Source organism: Paramormyrops kingsleyae, chromosome 1, assembly GCF_048594095.1.
Source record: "Paramormyrops kingsleyae isolate MSU_618 chromosome 1, PKINGS_0.4, whole genome shotgun sequence".
NCBI classification, from domain to species: domain Eukaryota; kingdom Metazoa; phylum Chordata; class Actinopteri; order Osteoglossiformes; family Mormyridae; genus Paramormyrops; species Paramormyrops kingsleyae.
This window is the reverse complement of record NC_132797.1, coordinates 5401788-5420386: the sequence shown is the minus strand read 5'-3', so window position 1 is coordinate 5420386 and position 18599 is coordinate 5401788. Positions and strand designations below refer to the sequence as shown.

The 18599-nt window shown below is 46.5% G+C and overlaps 2 protein-coding genes across 10 annotated transcripts in view; one reads left to right on the top strand and one right to left on the bottom strand.

Moving 5' to 3' along the window:
* tmem117 (transmembrane protein 117) overlaps positions 1-7885 on the top strand; it is a 42180-nt gene extending 34295 nt beyond the window's left edge. For 7 of the 8 annotated variants that reach the window (XM_023791442.2, XM_023791441.2, XM_023791443.2 and 4 more), the window contains 3 exons: positions 1471-1630; positions 5210-5339; positions 6217-7885. In XM_023791442.2, the coding sequence (XP_023647210.1) occupies positions 1471-1630; positions 5210-5339; positions 6217-6872 (946 nt within the window). In that variant the 3' untranslated portion in view covers positions 6873-7885. The remainder of the gene's footprint in view (positions 1-1470; positions 1631-5209; positions 5340-6216) is intronic. The other variant, XM_023791450.2, reaches the window with a different exon arrangement.
* Positions 7886-16597: 8712 nt separating this feature from the next.
* Positions 16598-18599, bottom strand: part of LOC111833324 (protein kinase C-binding protein NELL2-like) — a 68498-nt gene continuing 66496 nt past the window's right edge. For both annotated transcript variants that reach the window (XM_023791504.2, XM_023791505.2), the window contains 2 exons: positions 18080-18304; positions 16598-17082 (listed from right to left, as the gene is read on the bottom strand). In XM_023791504.2, the coding sequence (XP_023647272.2) occupies positions 17041-17082; positions 18080-18304 (267 nt within the window). In that variant the 3' untranslated portion in view covers positions 16598-17040. The remainder of the gene's footprint in view (positions 17083-18079; positions 18305-18599) is intronic.

Here is an 18599-nt window from a genome sequence, read left to right as displayed (position 1 = left end):
GTCTGTAGAAAAGGGTATCGGTGCAAATGAAAAAAAAAGCCTTGTGAAAATTAACCAGTATAAAGCCGCCTGTCAGATAAATGCAGCGCAGTAGGAATGCACTGTAGCCTCGGGCTCTGGCCCCAAAAGGCATAACCCTGAACCAGACCGGTAATTCCATTGTTTTTACCTCTCTGGAAAGAAGGGAGCGAAATAGTCCCATAAAACAAGATCAAAAGCTCTGGAGATCTATCCTCTGGCTCCTTTCATCTCCGAGGTTTGAAGGCCCAGCTAGGAAACGTTCTCATCTGTACCAGAATTTGTTCCTACACGAAATTCCACTCAGCTGCCACCTCCACGGCCCCAGAAGTAACTTTACCGCGTCCCCAGGCTGGCCGCGCTACTGTCAGTCAACCAGGAGCAGGGCTACAGCACGGGATGCTGGGTAACATGTCCCTACACCTCCGGCATGTTATTCAGCTCTGGCCCGTTAACCCTGTCTCATGAGTCCTCAAGCTTCCCAGGGTGCCACCTATCAACACTAACTGATGACGTTGACCGTCAATAGGCCAGTAATACCTTGTTCAGTATCCCACCGTAGCCTGAGTACTGAGGCTCATGGAAAATGTAGGTTTTATGCAGGGGCAATTGTAGCAATTTTTTAAGATAGGGGATATAATTCATACAGAGGGGCCCACCTTATCATTAGCCAATAATATGTTTTGAATCAGTGAGTGACAAGGGAGGGGGCCAGTGGCCCTGTTGCCCCGCCCCCCTGTATACGCCCCTAGTTTTCTGCTATTCATGGAAGCAGGTGTCATTCATTCCCCTGTACTGTGGATCGTTCCTAACAGGTGCTGCAGCTCTCAGGCGAATGGTGACTGACATGATGTGAAATCGGTTAACAGCCCCACTGCAGAATGATCTTTAATTAACCTCAGGAGTAGTTGTTTATATAGAGAGACTCCGTGAAGGAGAACCTCCACCATTACATAACAGTCCTCCTCCATAAATTATTCAGACCTGCCCTACCACTCTATCATTGCATTTTTCTTGGACTAATTTACTTCATTACATTCAGCGTTACTTTGTTGGAACTTTTATTTTACCTAACTAGGGGTTCTTCTGTGAAAGATGGCATATTTTTGAAAGGCATGCTTTCAATTTTCTTTGTAAATCAGCCCACACCTTTATCTGTCTGTCTCAAGTGAGCCTGTATTTTGAATATGTTCTTAATGATTAATTGATTTGTATTTTATAATTATTTCTTACTAGAGTTTTGTTAGCTTTCATGCTGCTAGTATACCTGTACTCATTTTCTGTGATTGTATCTTTGATTCTTAAAGAAATAGCGAGTGACACAGGAAGAGGGATAACAGTGTCTAAGCAATTAGATCAGTCAGTATGACACCAGGAGACTGCCGTGCTGTGAAACAGGTGCATGATGGGATTTGTGTGCACCCGTGTGTGTGTGTGTGTGTGTTCCCACAGGGCCGTCCTCGTCTCCCTGACATCTGTGGTGGTGCTTGTCATCAGCACTGACTGGATAAGCTGGGACAACCTGAACCGCGGTTTTCTGCCGAGCGATGAGGTCTCCCGAGCCTTCCTTGCCTCTTTCATCCTGGTTTTTGACCTCCTCATTGTCATGCAGGTAGGGCTCCCTGTTGGCCAATTAAAACATGCCTGCGTCCCCAGCCGGCTCCGGCAGCCTGGCAGCGAGGACCGCGCCGCTTTTTTTTGATCACCTGCCGGCTCGTTGCTTGTGACGTCACTGCTCACGTACCCGCGGCTGCTGCGCGTGTGTCTCGCGCTCCCTCTGACTGTTTGCAAAATAAGGCACCCCCCACACACACACACACTGTGTTTAACGTGACATGTGAGACGTCCTCTATATCTCTACTTCCAGAAAGGAAAAAAAAAGATCATGTTTATCGCTTTCTACGGCGCAGAGAGTATGAATATGCAAATTACCCCTGAAGGAAGTGAGCAAAGCGCAGTTTTTAAAGACGGAATCTTTAAACCAAAGTGCTTCTATCTCAAAACAAAACACGTGGATTTCATGCTTGATTTATAATTTAAATGAAATGACATTTTTACCAGAATGAGATTGTGTTGATTCATATGAAATACATTAGCCATCTCCAATTTGCACTATAAAAAGTGAAAGTTTTAAATTTAAAGTCTTCATGTTTTCATAAACGTCATTACTTGAATACAAAGTATACATATATACATATGTATATATACAGTTCCATACAACCTAGGCCTGCTATATGTTATGTATAGGGGGGACCAGGGTTGTTGGCACACCAATAATTTCCAGACGAATGGAGAGACCTTTCACGAAAATCCAACATCATAAGATGTGTCCACATGGACTACAGTCATCCATCTTGTCTAGAGATGGGAAGGCTGCACACTGTACTGAGTTTTTGTTACCAAAGCAAATTACCCCATGGAAAAATGTCTGCTTTTATATGTATCAAGGTGAAATGTTGAAAATAAATTGGTTGTACCAAATAGAGATGGGGATTGGCTATATTTTGTGCTGAGAATTGAAAGCCTGTAATGGGCTAAGTCATGGCAGTTTGGTATCATGAAGCGCATACAGAGTGCAGGTGGAGCCGGATGGCGCATAATACAGCGGAACCCCCGTATCCGCTGATTCGCGGTTTGCCGCAGTGGGAAGATAGTAAGTGGAAAATTACAAAAATAAACGGATCATAAGTTTTAAATTCCGCTCCACTCTGAGTAGCCTTTCCATCCCGTCGCGGAAATATAGTTGTTTTTTTTTAGTTAATGTTTATGTTGGTGGCTTATTGTGTGCAATCTATAAGCTAAACTTTATCATAAGTACGTTTATATGCGAAAAACAAGGAATTATAGTATTCGTTACTGTTCGCAGGTCCGGTGTTCTGTTGAACTACTTTATCGAGTTAGGCTACCGTAGTGCTAATCGATAGCCCTAACCATAACCCTAAACCCCTAAAACCCTTACCCTAACTCTCAAAACCCCCTAACATGACACTGCATGTTTAGGTTTTACTTTGGATTACAGGAAAAGTTCTGACTATGTTTGTGTGATGCTAGACTCATACAAAATTCATAGAATAATAATATTGTGCTAACTATACCTCCATAATGTATGCCAACCAACTCTGTGTTGGGGCTGGTTGGCACAAGTGCACAACATGACATTATAATTGAATAAACTATTCACAGTTAGCGTTGTCTGTAATGTGTTTTTAAGTGAAATCTTAAGGGTTATTTGTTTTGCAGCTGGGTTGTCATAATGTAATACATGCCTGAGACATACAGTACGTACAGCGATACTTTGGTCTTAACAAGCTTTAAACAGCAATAATATAGTCCTATTAAAACCAAGATTTTAAAGCAATTTAATTCACTAATAGTTTTCAGTTTACTACTAGATGTTTTCTCCTTGTTCGGATTACGGTTAGTAACACGTCTTTGCCGTGTGCATCGATGCTGTTATACATTTATATTCCCGAAGGCAAAATTGTTCCAATATATCACAGTGAAGATAAAACAGAATCGCCGTCTGTTTCTCTGTACATCTTCTGAGATCAGACACATTCTCCCGTTTCCCAAAGCCTTCAGGCCGACCCTCTTCTGCAAACGCAGCTTATTCACCGTAATTGTGCTTGTTAATTGCGCCGATGCCGTTTCCCAGAAGCGGACTTTCCGTCCCCCTTTGTTTTCCTCCTCCGAACTCATTCACAGCCCCCCAGCCCCCTCCCGAAGATGCGTTTGTTTTACCGCAGTATTACTCATCCTACCCCGCGCCGCAGCGCTCCGCCTGCCAGCCGCCTGCTGCCTTGGCCGCTTTATTAAAGTGCTTTACGATTTCAATTAGGCTGCGCTACAAACTGCGGAGACCCGCCTCCATCCTGTCAATAAAACAGCACCCACCCCGCGATGGAAAGGGGATCCTTTCACCTTCATCCTGAGTGTGGCCCTTAATCTGCTTACGCGTCTGTAAGGGAAGGACTAATCTTTTACTCAAAACCTAATTAACAGTTTAATTACCGACCAAGCGCGAATTGTCCCCCGAACCAATTGCCCCGTTAAGATTTGCGTGACAGAAGCTGTTGGGTTTTATGACTGACTTCTTCATAAACAGTTTTTGGCACGGTTGCTTCCAAGACATTTTTTATCCAGAGCTAGACTTAATTTTTCATAGCGTATATCGCTGAGTGTTAATTAAGGCCATTTAAATAAAGCTAGTGGACTTTACAAGTTCGTATATTGACTAACCACGCTACCTAGCGCCCCTTATTTGTTGATTTATTTAATATTTGTTCATTTTACATTGGTTTTCAGCACAAACTTGTTGCTCCTTAATACGTCACCTGTGCTTGTAGTTAGTTCTTGCAGGTTGCAAAATAGAGAGCAGTCCCTTAAATGATCTCTACTAGCTCCCCGTGGAGGATTTTATTCACTGTACTGCACGTTAGAGAAGTCTATCTGTTAGAAACCAACCAATATCAAAACTTGAGGTTTAAATGCAAAACTCCTTTCTGATAACAGACACTGGAAATTGAAAAGGATATTGCATCTATAAACATTTATCCGTGATATAACAGCAAAGTCAAGTCTAGAATGTGCGTGTCTGTCTGGCCTACTGATAAAAGCCACTTCATTTTATATTTTGATGCTTAAGGAATTCCAGGCATGCAGGGCTGTAGATTTGAGTTCTTGAAGTTGTTTGTCGTAATGTTTATGCCCGTGAAAACTTCCCTCAGACTAAGCGCTCAAGTCTTTGCACCTCAGACTGTAACCATGGTCAGATGCATGATTTCGCTGCTTGTTTTAAGCAGCGAACAAATGTTCTAAATGTAAAAACAGTAACATAAATATTAGCTAGTGTATGAAGTACCAAAATATCCTCCTGAGACCCCACCCATTCATTTATGTCCATTGCAGTGGACATTTTGTTTTTGCATCTATCATTTCCCTGATGTAAGGAAACATATTTATTCCTGTTGTACACTAAAGAGGACATGCTGTGAAATTAAAAATAAAAATAAATTAGAAAAAATCTAAATTGTAAGATGTCTTATTTCCTCCAAAGACAAATATCCTAAAATTGAAGGACACTTTTTTCCTTGGGTCTCAGGAGGATATTAAAAGCAAATAACACACACTGTTCTAGTTAGAGCCTCTCCTTAAAAAATAAGACTGTGGTGTGTATATGGCTTGATTTCAGGACTGGGCATTTCCGCATTTTATGGGGGACCTGGACATCAACCTGCCCGGTTTGCACACCAATCACGTGAAAGTGAGGCTTCCAGTTTGCAAGCGGATCTTCAAGGAGGAATACCACATTCACATCACAGGTATGGTCACCCCCCCCCCCCCCCCCCCCGGGCCTGTCACATCCGACATTGTTACAGGCTACTACTATTCCTGCAGCTCTTAAGGGCTAAGACCATCCCCCCATTGTGACATCACGCCCATGCTTCTCTGACAAACGATAATGCCATTCCCCTGGACGGATGCATCGGCAGTAGTAAATAATGTCCGTGTGTAAACCGTTTTGCATTGCGGACCCTTCGAAAGGAGCTGCCAGCTGAACGCATAAACGAGAAATGCAAATGTGACCCCAGATGTCAGACTGCAGGGTTAAATTCCCCTGAACCAGCCACCCTCCAAAGCATTTCCCGAGCCTGTCTTTGCATTAAGATCAATGGCTGTCTTTCCAGATACCTGCATTTCACTAATGGAAGAAAAGTAATGTTCTCTCCAATGTCATACTCCCACGATGGTAACCAACCGACAGCCGGCTATTCAGCTGAAAGTATTGTACCACAGTTCAGTTTAATGGAAACGCTACGCTGCTATTACCTTGACTAAGAAACATTAAAAGGCTCCTTCACTGAAATTAGTTTATTATGCACTTACAGGTTTTAAAAAAACGTGGTTCTGAAAGCGACGGTAATAAGAAAATGACTGGGTTTAATATGAAACTTTGCAAGCCTACTCACAGATGAATTTATATTTAGAAATGGCTATGAGATAAGATTCTAACTGGTGGAATGACTGTCATGAAAAATATGCTTTGGGTGACACATTTAAACTTCTTTTTTTGTTGAACTGAATTATTTCCTGTGAAATGGTGAACCTTCCAATGACCTATTATGTAATCAGGATGGTGATTATGCACAAGAAATGGCTCAGTTTCCATTCTTACCTTGCTGTTCATCCTACCATCAGGTAAATGGTTCAACTATGGGATCATTTTCATGGTTTTGATACTGGATTTGAACATGTGGAAGAACCAGATCTTCTACGAGCCCTATGAATATGGCCAGTACGTTGGACCGGGGGAGAAGATCTACACGGTGGAGGTTCCTGAAACTCTGGTCAATTTCAACAGGAGCACGTTGACCTGGGAGTGGCGCTCCTCTAACATAGATCCTGAGACCAACCTCACCTACGTCCAGCAGGACATGTTTCTGCACAGCCGCTACATCGGCGCCAGCCTCGACATCAAATGCTTGGCCTTCATCCCCAGCCTGGCCGCCTTCGCCCTCTTCGGCTTCTTCATCTCGCTGCTGGGCCGCTTCCAGGACAGCGAGCAGGGCCCGGAGAACCGGGACAAATCCTACGAACGCATCAGGAGGAAATCTCCGTCAGAGCACAGCAAGGAGATGGGCGGCACGCCCGAGGAGACCTGTGTCCCAATAGGCAGCGCTATGAAGAGGAGCAGCCTCATGCTGCTGTCCGTGGACACGCCACGCTGTGTCTCCACCTCCAGCAACTCCATGTGCCCTTGTTCCCCAGAGGTCACCCACCCCAACATCATCATAGACTGTGTGTCAACAGAAGAGCCGGCTGTGTCTTTTGATCCCGGCCAATCATCTCCCTGATGTGTGGCGGCTGCAGATGAATCGGGAGTCTATCTGCTAGCACCTGTCTGGGCCAAAATGACCTGCTTTTACAGAGCAGATGTTCCTTTCTAGATTGTTCTAACCCTTTCGAAGCCCCCAGCTGGTCTTGTGCTGGACTTTGGACAGTGACTCTGAGGAGCATATGTATGGGAAAGCCAAGCCACTAGTAGTCACCAAAAAAGCTTTTTTTTGTACATTTTTGTAAGGAATATTTTTTAAAGGTCATGGGGCACGTATCAGATATAATATGGTAATCCTACCTCTTTAAGCGTAAATGTGTTGGTGCTTTAACAGTTCTATTTTGTAAATCGATATATTTTTTCTTATCGCTGTGTTTTGGTGCCTAAATAAAATATTTATATATTAGGGACATTTGCAGAACTGTTATTTACCGTATTTATTGTAAAACATCGACGCCGTGCCTTGGCTTATTTCCATGAAATAACTCAGCTTCCACGTTTCGCCCCAGCTGCCTCTGTCTTCGGTAATGGCACTGGGAAATTGCCGATAATAATAAAATGCCTGCAGAAACCCGAAGGTCCCATATTGTATCTTGGGTTACGGTGAGTTGCCCATCTGAGGCGCACCTACAGGCTGAATTCCTCTGCTCCTGGGTGGAAATGTGGGAAATATATCAATTTACTGTGCAATGTCAATGTCAGGCTACTTTTTTATTTTGCTTATTTATTGCCTTGATAAAGTCCCCCCACCCATGTACCATCCTGTATATATTTACCACTGACATTTTTCATCGTATCTGGTTCGTGTCGGAAGCAGAACGTGCTTATTTTATTTATCACAATGTGAAGTTAGTGGCTCTCAATATTTTTATTTGAGGGTGTGAAAAGGAGGCTTGCAGTGGTATTTCAGAGCATACTTTATCAGATAATTATAAACCTTATTCATCATTACTGTACCTTCTGCTTTGCATATTTTCCGGCTCGTTATATTAATGCAAATAAAATGTCCACAAAATTTGTCCTGACTGGCACTGCCTTATTTCCAGATTAAGCAGGATAAAGCAAAAGCAGCCTAACAGATCCTTCTTTAAAGCTCTAGAGGCGTCCTGGTTTTGTCCTTATGGAGCTGCACGTACTGCATTGTGTTCCAAATAGCCCTGCACCAGAACTCTCACCAGAACTCTCACCAGGAATCTCACCGGCATGATGGCTTTTCCGTTCCCGCCTAGGCTTCAGTTACCGAAAACCAAGGTGGTGGTTCGGCTAACGAGCTAGGCGCTAAGGAACGTGGCTGTAGATCATGGATATGACCTTTCACCCCCCCCCCCCATGCATAAAGAAGGAGACCCCACTGGCCTAACCCGGTTCATTTGGATGTTTTAGGGAAAAGTTGCCAAAGTGCCCGTAGCTGTGCATGTGTGAGTGAATGGTGTGTAAATGCACCCTGCGATGGGTTGGTGCCCCATCCTGGGTTGTTCCCTGCCTTGTGCCCTGCGATGGGTTAGTACCCCATCCTGGGTTGTTCCCTGCCTTGTGCCCTGCGATGGGTTGCCACCCCATCCTGGGTTGTTCCCTGCCTTGTGCCCTGCGATGGTTTGCCACCCCATCCTGGGTCGTTCCCTGCCGTGCGGAATAGGATGAGTGGTTACAGAAGATGGATGGATGGGTTTTAGGGGAAAATTAATGACAACAATACAGATAATCACATCACTGTTATTGTAAGGGGGTGGCGCAGTGGCCTTCCACCTCTGGGACCAGGGTTCGAGTTCCCGCCATGGCCCCATGTGTGTGGCATGTGTTGTTGTGGGGCTTCCTCCAGGTACTCCGGTTTCCCCCCACAAAACTAAATTACTAAATTGCCCGCATGTGTGAGTGAATGGTGTGCGAGTGTGCCCTGCGATGGGTTGGTACCCCATCCTGGGTTGTTCCCTGCCTTGTGCCCTGCGATGGGTTGGTACCCCATCCTGGGTTGTTTCCTGCCTTGTGCCCACAGGCTGTGGACCCCCCCTGACCCTGAATAGGACAAGTGGACACAGAAGATGGATGGATGGATGGATGGTTTTGTTAGCAGGATGGTGATGGATTTAAAATGGTGACCTTCTAGACACAGGCGCCGAACCTAGAGAGTCACCCACCCACTGATAGTTATAAATTAGGTTAGGCATTCTGCCTTAGAATGACATAACCTATACTAAGTATTCACACTAAATGAACCGTCTTGCTTTCTGATTACCATGCTACTAAATTAATCTTCAGCTGTCTTGCTTAACGGCTTTTCTAATTTATTTAATTAAGGAGATTTTGAGAATTAAATCGAGTATATTGAAATATTGGCTAAGTATGATAATCCGTATTGGGAAAATATGTCCACAGTTCGTATAATTGGTGAAGAACAATATTGTACCGTACCAGACCAAACCAGGTGATTCTGCAGACACCCCAATCAATCATAGGCTTGAGATCAAAAGGTGGAGTTGTGGCAAACATCTCGAACAAGCATCAGCTGCTGATCCGCCTTTGATCACCTGTCAGGGTGCATCCTTCATGCATTCAGTAAATGCCCAGAGGTCCCCGAAGAAAAGAAGGATGACCAAAGACGACCTATTGTTAGTCCCACCTCCTACTGGGTCAAGAAGTTGGCTTCGTTCAAAGAAAATGGTATGAGGTCATGCTTCAAATATACTTCTCAAAGCAACGGACAGAGCTATAAGTCTTTGAAGTATGGCGGGGGGAGGGAGGGGTCATTGTCAGATATCAGATAGTGCCAAATAAGCACATGTGACTGATGGAACAAACAGAAGAACAATGATTTCATGACATCCTTGTGTATTTCAGTGGATCCCAATGGGTGGTTCTAACGGGCAAATACGGCTAGTGTTTTCTAAAGAGCGAATGCAAGATTGCAGTTTTGAAGCCCACTCGAGTTTCTTTAGGCGTAGCTCCCTATGTGGCAGCCCGACAAAGAAATTCAATCACTACTCTGCCCACCCTCAAGGCCTGCAATTCCAGTTTGAACAAAACAGCCCACATGAAATGACCGAATCCCTGATACGCATATTATGAAGGACATTATACTATATCATCTGACCAATTACAGGCAGTATATGCTAGGGGCACTATCCCCATATTCAGCCCTGTTCGTGTAGCAGTATTCCATAATATGCAGTGTATCGAAGACAGCAGGACATGGTCCATTCAGGAAGCTGCCTCATCCTGCAGTGTCCCTCTGCAACCACACCACTGCTGAACCACGAGCTTCCACCGGGAGAGAAAACACCAAGAAAAGGAAACGTGCGTGGTGTGTGTCCAAAATAATACTATGTTAGGTCTAGTAACCACACATCCAATATGTTAGGGGTCAGTTGAGATTTTTTTAGTCATAAAACCTATATTTCATGCATGCAATTTATCTACATTTCCAATTACACAGTGGCATAAATCACACAGCTTGCAGAACGTTAGAAGCCAGGGTAAAAAAAATTGCTGCAATTAACATGAATAATATTAAGTTGACTTTACCCGACGTATCAAAAAGGTCATCCAATTATTTCTTTGAGTAACAATCAAGGTTCCTTGGATGAAAACAGCGGCTTTTGCTTTTTTTGGCTCAGCGTATTAGCCGATGTCACACACGGTGTGCAGGGACTCATTAACACCACTCACATGCAGGAACAGCCTTCATTATAGATTAACACAGGTTGCATGGCAACGATTTCTTTGTAGTCATAGCAAAGACCTGATCTTCATAGGAGACATCGCTACTAGCTTAGCTTAGCCTAGCCTGGTCGGGCCTGGGATACATTTCTCAAAGGCATAGTTGCTGCATTTCGCAACTTGCATAGCTGAAGCGTTTGGGAAACGTTCTCCAGGCCGGGCTGCCCGTGGCCTCTCCTTGCCCCTCAAAGGCCGATTAGGTGGCAGATGTAAATCAATTAATTCAATTGACGGCTTTTGGCTGGCTGCCGCTCACTTGCAATCTTGAAGCATTAAACAGTGACACATTTGGGGGAAGAGGATATCTGTTAATGGGATCATGCTGACAAGACTGGCAAATAATGGATATCAAAATGTTTTTTTTTTTATTAAACAAACACATTCTAAAGGTCTTTCTGACAATTTATCATATAACCTCATATCCACCAATCAGGTGTCTGCAGATAGACGGCTTCAAATACTCCTTCATACTCCAGATATATGACTAACATTTTTAGTTTCACAATCGAAATAAAACTACTTCAACATATACTCAGCTGTGAAATGTGCAAGAGAACAAATTATGTCTAACAGAAGAATTAATGTAATGTATAATCATGTACTTGCTAATTTTTTACTTATATTAATATTTATATTTGCATCATGTTATCTGTCTTCTGTAACCATTTATTGGGTGCAGGGTCACGCAGTCTGGAACCTCTCCCAGGAAACAAGATACAAGGCAGGGGGCATCTTGGGCGGGATACCAGGCCATCACAGCGAACGAGGCAGGGGACAACCTGGATGGGATTGCAGGCCATCACAGGGCACGAGGCAGGGGACACCCTGGATGGGATGGCAGGCCATCACAGGGCACGAGGCAGGGGACACCCTGGATGGGATGGCAGGCCATCACAGGGCACGAGGCAGGGGACACCCTGGATGGGATGGCAGGCCATCACAGGGCACGAGGCAGGGGACACCCTGGATGGGATGGCAGGCCATCACAGGGCAAGAGGCAGGGGACACCCTGGATGGGATGGCAGGCCATCACAGGGCAAGAGGCAGGGGACACCCTGGATGGGATGGCAGGCCATCACAGGGCAAGAGGCAGGGGACACCCTGGATGGGATGGCAGGCCATCACAGGGCAAGAGGCAGGGGACACCCTGGATGGGATGGCAGGCCATCACAGGGCACGAGGCAGGGGACACCCTGGATGGGATGGCAGGCCATCACAGGGCACGAGGCAGGGGACACCCTGGATGGGATGGCAGGCCATCACAGGGCACGAGGCAGGTGACACCCTGGATGGGATGGCAGGCCATCACAGGGCACGAGGCAGGTGACACCCTAGATGGGATGGCAGGCCATCACAGGGCACGAGACAGGGGACACCCTGGATGGGATGGCAGGCCATCACAGGGCACGAGGCAGGGGACACCCTGGATGGGATTGCAGGCCATCACAGGGCACGAGGCAGGGGACACCCTGGATGGGATGGCAGGCCATCACAGGGCAAGAGGCAGGGGACACCCTGGATGGGATGGCAGGCCATCACAGGGCAAGAGGCAGGGGACACCCTGGATGGGATGGCAGGCCATCACAGGGCAAGAGGCAGGGGACACCCTGGATGGGATGGCAGGCCATCACAGGGCAAGAGGCAGGGGACACCCTGGATGGGATGGCAGGCCATCACAGGGCAAGAGGCAGGGGACACCCTGGATGGGATGGCAGGCCATCACAGCGAACGAGGCAGGGGACACCCTGGATGGGATGGCAGGCCATCACAGGGCACGAGGCAGGGGACACCCTGGATGGGATGGCAGGCCATCACAGGGCACGAGGCAGGGGACACCCTGGATGGCATGGCAGGCCACCACAGGGCACGAGGCAGGGGACACCCTGGATGGGATGGCAGGCCATCACAGGGTATGAGGCAGGGGACACCCTGGATGGGATGGCAGGCCACCACAGGGTACGAGGCAGGGGACACCCTGGATGGGATGGCAGGCCACCACAGGGCACGAGGCAGGAGACACACTGGATGGCATGGCAGGCCACCACAGGGCACGAGGCAGGAGACACACTGGATGGGATGGCAGGCCACCACAGGGCACGAGGCAGGGGACACCTTGGATGGGATGGCAGGCCACCACAGGGCACGAGGCAGGGGACACCTTGGATGGGATGGCAGGCCATCACAGGGCACGAGGTAGGAGCATACCTGTCAAGTTTTGGATTTGAAAATAAGGGAAATTTTCTGGCAACCACCATTTTATTTTAATTACACATTTTCTTTTAATTTCTCATGTTCACTCATGTGGCTCTCTGGCATTCACTAATGACTTATTATACAGATTTGTTGCAGACTTTGTATCTTTGTTGAAGTCGTCACAGAAGGTGAAAGTAACGTTGTTTTTCGCACACAGCATTGCCATTTTAACCTCCGCATTTATGACCTGGTTAATGTTGTAAATGACCTGCAGACTACAGCAGGTGGCAGTTCTCGCGAGGCTACTGGCAGTTCAGTTTGGAGAGGCAGAGGGATTTTTAAAAAATGATATTATAATACGGGAGATTTACGGGAAAATACTAATATGGGAGGATGGCGGGAAAGAGGGGTAAAATACGGTAGTTTCCCGGCCAAAACGGGAGACTTGACAGCTATGGGTAGGGGACACGCTGGATGGGATGTCAGTCCATCGCAGAACACACTGTGGCCAGTTTAAAGACACTAAACCAAACACCACATTTTTTCAACTTTCAGAGGCAATGTACACAGAGCTGAAAGCAGAAATGTGAGTCCCAGCCCTGGAGCCACCATTTATCAATATATATCCCTTCATCTGTCTTCCAACAGCTTTTCCTGGATGGGGTCACAGGAGTCAGTCCCAGGGCAGAAGGCTGGGCGCCACCCAAGGCAGACAAGCAGACAATACAGAGACACCAATCTACCTAATCGCGTGTCTTACAGGAGCTCATAAAGGGGCGGGGCCTCAGGGGCACTGGCCCCAGCTGAAAGCTCATTGGCTTCCAGAGTGCCCCCTCCCCTCTCATTCACCAATTCTAAATAGATATTTGACTAATGATAAGGACGGCTCCAGCGGATCGCCGCTGCTGGTGATTAGTTGGGGACCAAGTCAAGAATGTCTTTGTTGCTGAAAATCCACATGACCCAGGGAGATAATGCAAACTCCACACACAGAGAGCAGACGCATGGTGCAGCCTGATATAGGGGTTAATGCACGATGAAGCACTAGCAAACACGCAAGCAATTCTCTGCAAAATGATTCGTCTGACTGACACTGCGTCTCTCTGACCAATCAGATTGGAGAATTCAACAGTGCCTCGGTTTGATGTTATTTAAATTCATTCCCCCCATTATTTATGAGTGTAAATGATTTAATATGTTTAATTTGATTTTTACAGCCCAGAGGAAACATTTCTTTAAAATTACGAATTCCCAACTCTCAGCCTTTGGCCTTAGGCGAGGTCTGAAGGTCTTCATTGAAGCTAAGGATTATGGTACTCTGCTGGCCTCATTATTTGCCCGGGGTCTTAAAAGAGCTTAACGAGAGGAAAAATGAACATACTGAAACCTGGGGGCGGTACGTGCATCAGGTGACACACCTCATTTCATCCTCTAACACTTTCCAGTCGTAAGCGATGATCTGTGTGCTCACAAAGCTGCGGATCCCCTGGTCATTGTGTCCAGGGAAAAACCAACAGTGGAACAAAATTGCTTTGCATCCCCTCTGTGTCGAGTCGCTTTCTCGGGAGGACGAGCTGAGACCATCCATCTCTGTCATTCCCAGTGGGTCGGGGAAGTTGCTGGGGGAGTTTTGGAGGGAAATTTTACAGTGACCTTATGGAAAAATCGTTAGGCAGTCGGAGGGGAACTGCTCATCTGTACGTGGCATTTCAAAGCTTCCAGTGTGGGCTGTGATTGTGAGTCGTCAGGGCTGGTTTGTGAGGGAGGGGCATGTTGCCCGTTACCCCCCTACCGCTGCTTGTTAAGCCCCCCTTTTTTTAGCTTCTCTAGCTAATTGCCAGTCGGTGGCTTTGCTTCTGTCCCATTGTGTCACAGGCAAACTGCCAGCGGAGCCTGTGAATCAGCGTCCCATGCAATTCCAGCCGGTGCCCTTTCCAAATCTATACTTATCGCCCCAGGCTGGGCACGGCAGCTTCTCTTCCGTCACCGAGGGCCGCAGTGGAATTCTGTGCCCAGGGTCAAAGCTTCCGGAACACGCTCTGCCAGGAGGGTGCCCTCCGTGGCCACCTCAATCTCAAACACCGATTAACATGTTAAAAAAATATTAAACAACCAAAAGAATGGATATTAGGAAATACAATTTATGAATCATCTGTTCAACTGTGAATAATTGTCTTTCTATGATGAATTTTTTTAATAGACCTGCTACTTCTGGAGACCCACATTAGGGGACCCACAATTTTTTACAATGTTATACAATCAATCAAACAATCAATCATTCCTTCCATCCGTCCATCTAGGATATTACGTTCCTCATCTTGTTTTTATTTTTCAGTCTGTCATTATTGTCTGTTGTATGCAGTGTTTGGTTGTTGTACACCTATTTAGTGTTGTTATTTTTTATTGTTTGAATTACCGTGCCGAATCTCACGTGCACGCAAATGTGCTTGGCGATAATACAGCTGATCATGATTCTGATGATCTTATTTTGGATGTTTTCTGGATGCATATTCCATGTGTTTGCTGCAGAGCAGGCGTGTGAATGAAAGCAGGATGCAGGGGAATGAGGGCCCGCGGCCGTGAGATGGAAGGTTGGCACTCTCTGCAGACCGGCCGCCCGTCGGATCCTTAAGCTCAAGGCCCGGGGTAGCTGTGTTTTCCTGGACAGTGCGGCCTTTCACTGGCACAGTGCTGCAGATCGGCTGCTGTCTCCCAGAAGGCGGGAGAGGGAGGCTTGTCTTGGCGCCGAGCGGGGAGGGGGGCATGCTGGAGGTGGACCAGGAGCAGCAGAAGGGTGTGCTTTGAATAGTTCAGCATGATGTGCAGCCGCAACAGACCCAGGCAAATTAGTTAGCAGAAACTGATCACTGGATGAATTGAGCGTAGTGACATCGAGGTGCCCCCTGCAGGTGCCTGCTTCAAAGTGCCTAACAAGGCTTACAATTTTACCATCTAATTTGGATATTTAAGTTTCTGTATATCAGGCTACTTTTTAGTCAGGGTACAGTAGGGACACAGGAGCCCTGACAGACTGAGGGGCCCCAGTACTTCAGGGGCCCTTGAATATGTAAAGTAACGTAAAATTTGATAGGGGTCCAAAGTAACATTTTGCCTTGGTACACCTCTGCTTTAAGCGCAGTTACCTTCCTGGCATTTCTATGGAGACCTTTTGGTCACAGTTTGGTCAAGGTTTAGTCCCTTTGCAGAGTAACAACACACATGAAAGTGGAGGAGTGTCTACTGTGCAGGACCTTGAGCGTGAGGCGAGCTGGGGATTTCTGACCGTTTTGGAAGATAGCTTTTCATTAAAGGCCTTTTGCGGAGAAGAGGAACAGTGATCTTAGGTTCGACCAGAGGAGAACCGGTCACAATAAATCCACAGGATCATTAGCAACCAAATGACCCATTTTCAGCCTAAAAGAGACTGATAAAGGGCCTTGCAGTTGGCGTTATAAAGAGCTTTGGACTCATTTGCATTCTGTTAGCCGCTCAGCTAATCCCTCGCATTTTCCATACAAACAAATGTAGTCAAAGCGATAATGATGTCAGTGTTTTCAAGGCATGTGTTTATCAAATGTGTGTTGGGCTGAATTTAAGAAAGATCAATCACAGCTCTGACTTTCTTGCCTATATTATTTACCAAAAAACAAATGCTTCTTAACTCCATGTCCAGGTATACACAGTACTTTGATGGCGACTTCCCAAATTTTTCCTTCTTCATTTGATATTTTATATTACCTTGCTATTTTAAAATTCTTGTATTCAACATGTATTTACAAATATATTTATGGGTGAAAACATGCAGTCAGTGGCAGCACAAAAGGACATAACTATTAATCTTGTAAATGGACAAGTTTATTTCACCATTACACAATAACAAGCCACAGAATAAATTAAACTAGAAATTAACAAAGACCTGGCAAACAACAGAACATGGTCACGTAAGTAAAGGGAAAACCAAACAGATGTTCTTCACTACTGAGAAATACCACAATCCTTCAGAAAGGTAAAGAATTAAAAATTAGTAAACCTTCAACATCTAGTACAGTCATGCCAGTTTAGGTACTTTGTACAGACTTACAGAGTTTGTCATGGATGTTTTCTTGCTCACGGATACCGGTAGTGGGACGGATGGAGCTCTGCAGCCACGAGCTCGCTACAGTCCATCGTCCCTTAGGTACGGCACACATCTGTATTTGGTATAAAGAGGTTTGTGGGTAGGAGACTCCCCATGGACGCGCGATACTGTACAAGCGGCCGCGGTGCCCGGCGTGTGGCGCCTAAAGGCACATCGGGTCGACCGAGCAGCAGACGTGTCCGTTCTGCAGGGAGGCAGAGAACACAGGAAAATGCCAAATTACCATTTTTGCCATTATTTTTCGCTCTGATATTTAGCAGACACTTTTGTCCAAAGCGACGTACAAGTGAGGAAAACAGCACATTACAGACATGCATGTCATGAAGGAGACGGCCAGGAGTACGTGTAGCCAGGCTGAGCTTCCAGCAAATGCCCCGATCTGAGTGTCAGCACTAATGGAACAACTTCTAACAAAGCAAGAGCCTAATTAGACTAATCAAGGACCAGAAATACAACATAAGAACATTCAGGGAATGTATTCACTCATTCATTGCCAAATTTGCTAAATACCACAAACTAGAAGCAGCCATTTTGCTCACTTTGCTGGGAAACGTTATCTGGTGCCACTAAGAATGAATCTGAAAGTCGTATTTCCCTGTCAGGATGGTGAAGGTTATTCTAAGGAACCCAAAACACAAGATACGCATCCGACTAGCTCATAGCTGACTGCACAGCTCTGTGACACCGGGGCATGGTGAAACCCCCTGAGCTAAATCAATGAATTAGCCCTGTTGGCTAGTAGAAAAAACATAGTTAAGTTCCTGCCCTGGGCGTACCGCTCCTTTCACTCAGTCCTGCATGGGTTCAAAAACATCAGATAGAGAAAATGTGTTATATTACCACCCAGGAGTTAAGATTATCACAGGTTAAAGCACTGACTTATGGGTAGGGGCATATAGCTGACCCCGAGCTACACGTGTGCTACGTTTCTCGATTTAGCGCTGGAGCTAATGTCCGGTGCTGTGTGTGTGTTTTACGATATGTTATATCGTCTACTGCTTATAGCTACACGTGTTCCATGTAAACCCGACGCGCCAAGGCTGCATGCGCCATATGTTTGAGTAGCAGCTAACGCGCGTGTGGGCCATGTGCCATATGTTACAGCAGAGGCTAACGCGCGCCGCCGCACACGCCGTCGCACGATTCGCGCCACACGGGGCGCTCTAGCGCTGACCCCCTACCTTGCACTGGCAGAGGGTGCACTCTGTGCCGCGCTTGATCCAGGAGGAGCCGCTGAATCGCACCAGGCCATGCTCGTCGGTGCAGGTCCTGGTGATGTCGTTGCGGATGGTGTCGGCCTGGCAGGGGTCCGCCACGCAGCGCGGGCAGCACTCGCCCTCAGGGACGACGGTGAAGTCGCAGTCGACCGGTGGGCAGGACAGGGGCCAGCAGTCCACCTCGCCTTGCTGCGGGCCGGGCACAGACAGATGGGGCTCCGTTCATGGTCAATGCACCAGACAGGGCCTCACACAGCCGTGCCCGCTGTCCCCCTCCTCTGGGTACGTGAACCGCCCCCCCGTTCCCGATTTCCTCCCCCTGCTGTAAACGCTGCCACCGCCCTGACTGGATTTCACCTGACATTTCGATGAACTTGTAAAAAAAATACAATAAAAGTGGTTATACACCACATCCAGCTTAAAAGGCCTTTACTAAGATTTGATTTACTAAACACTGACCTAAGTACAATAATAATTTAATTCC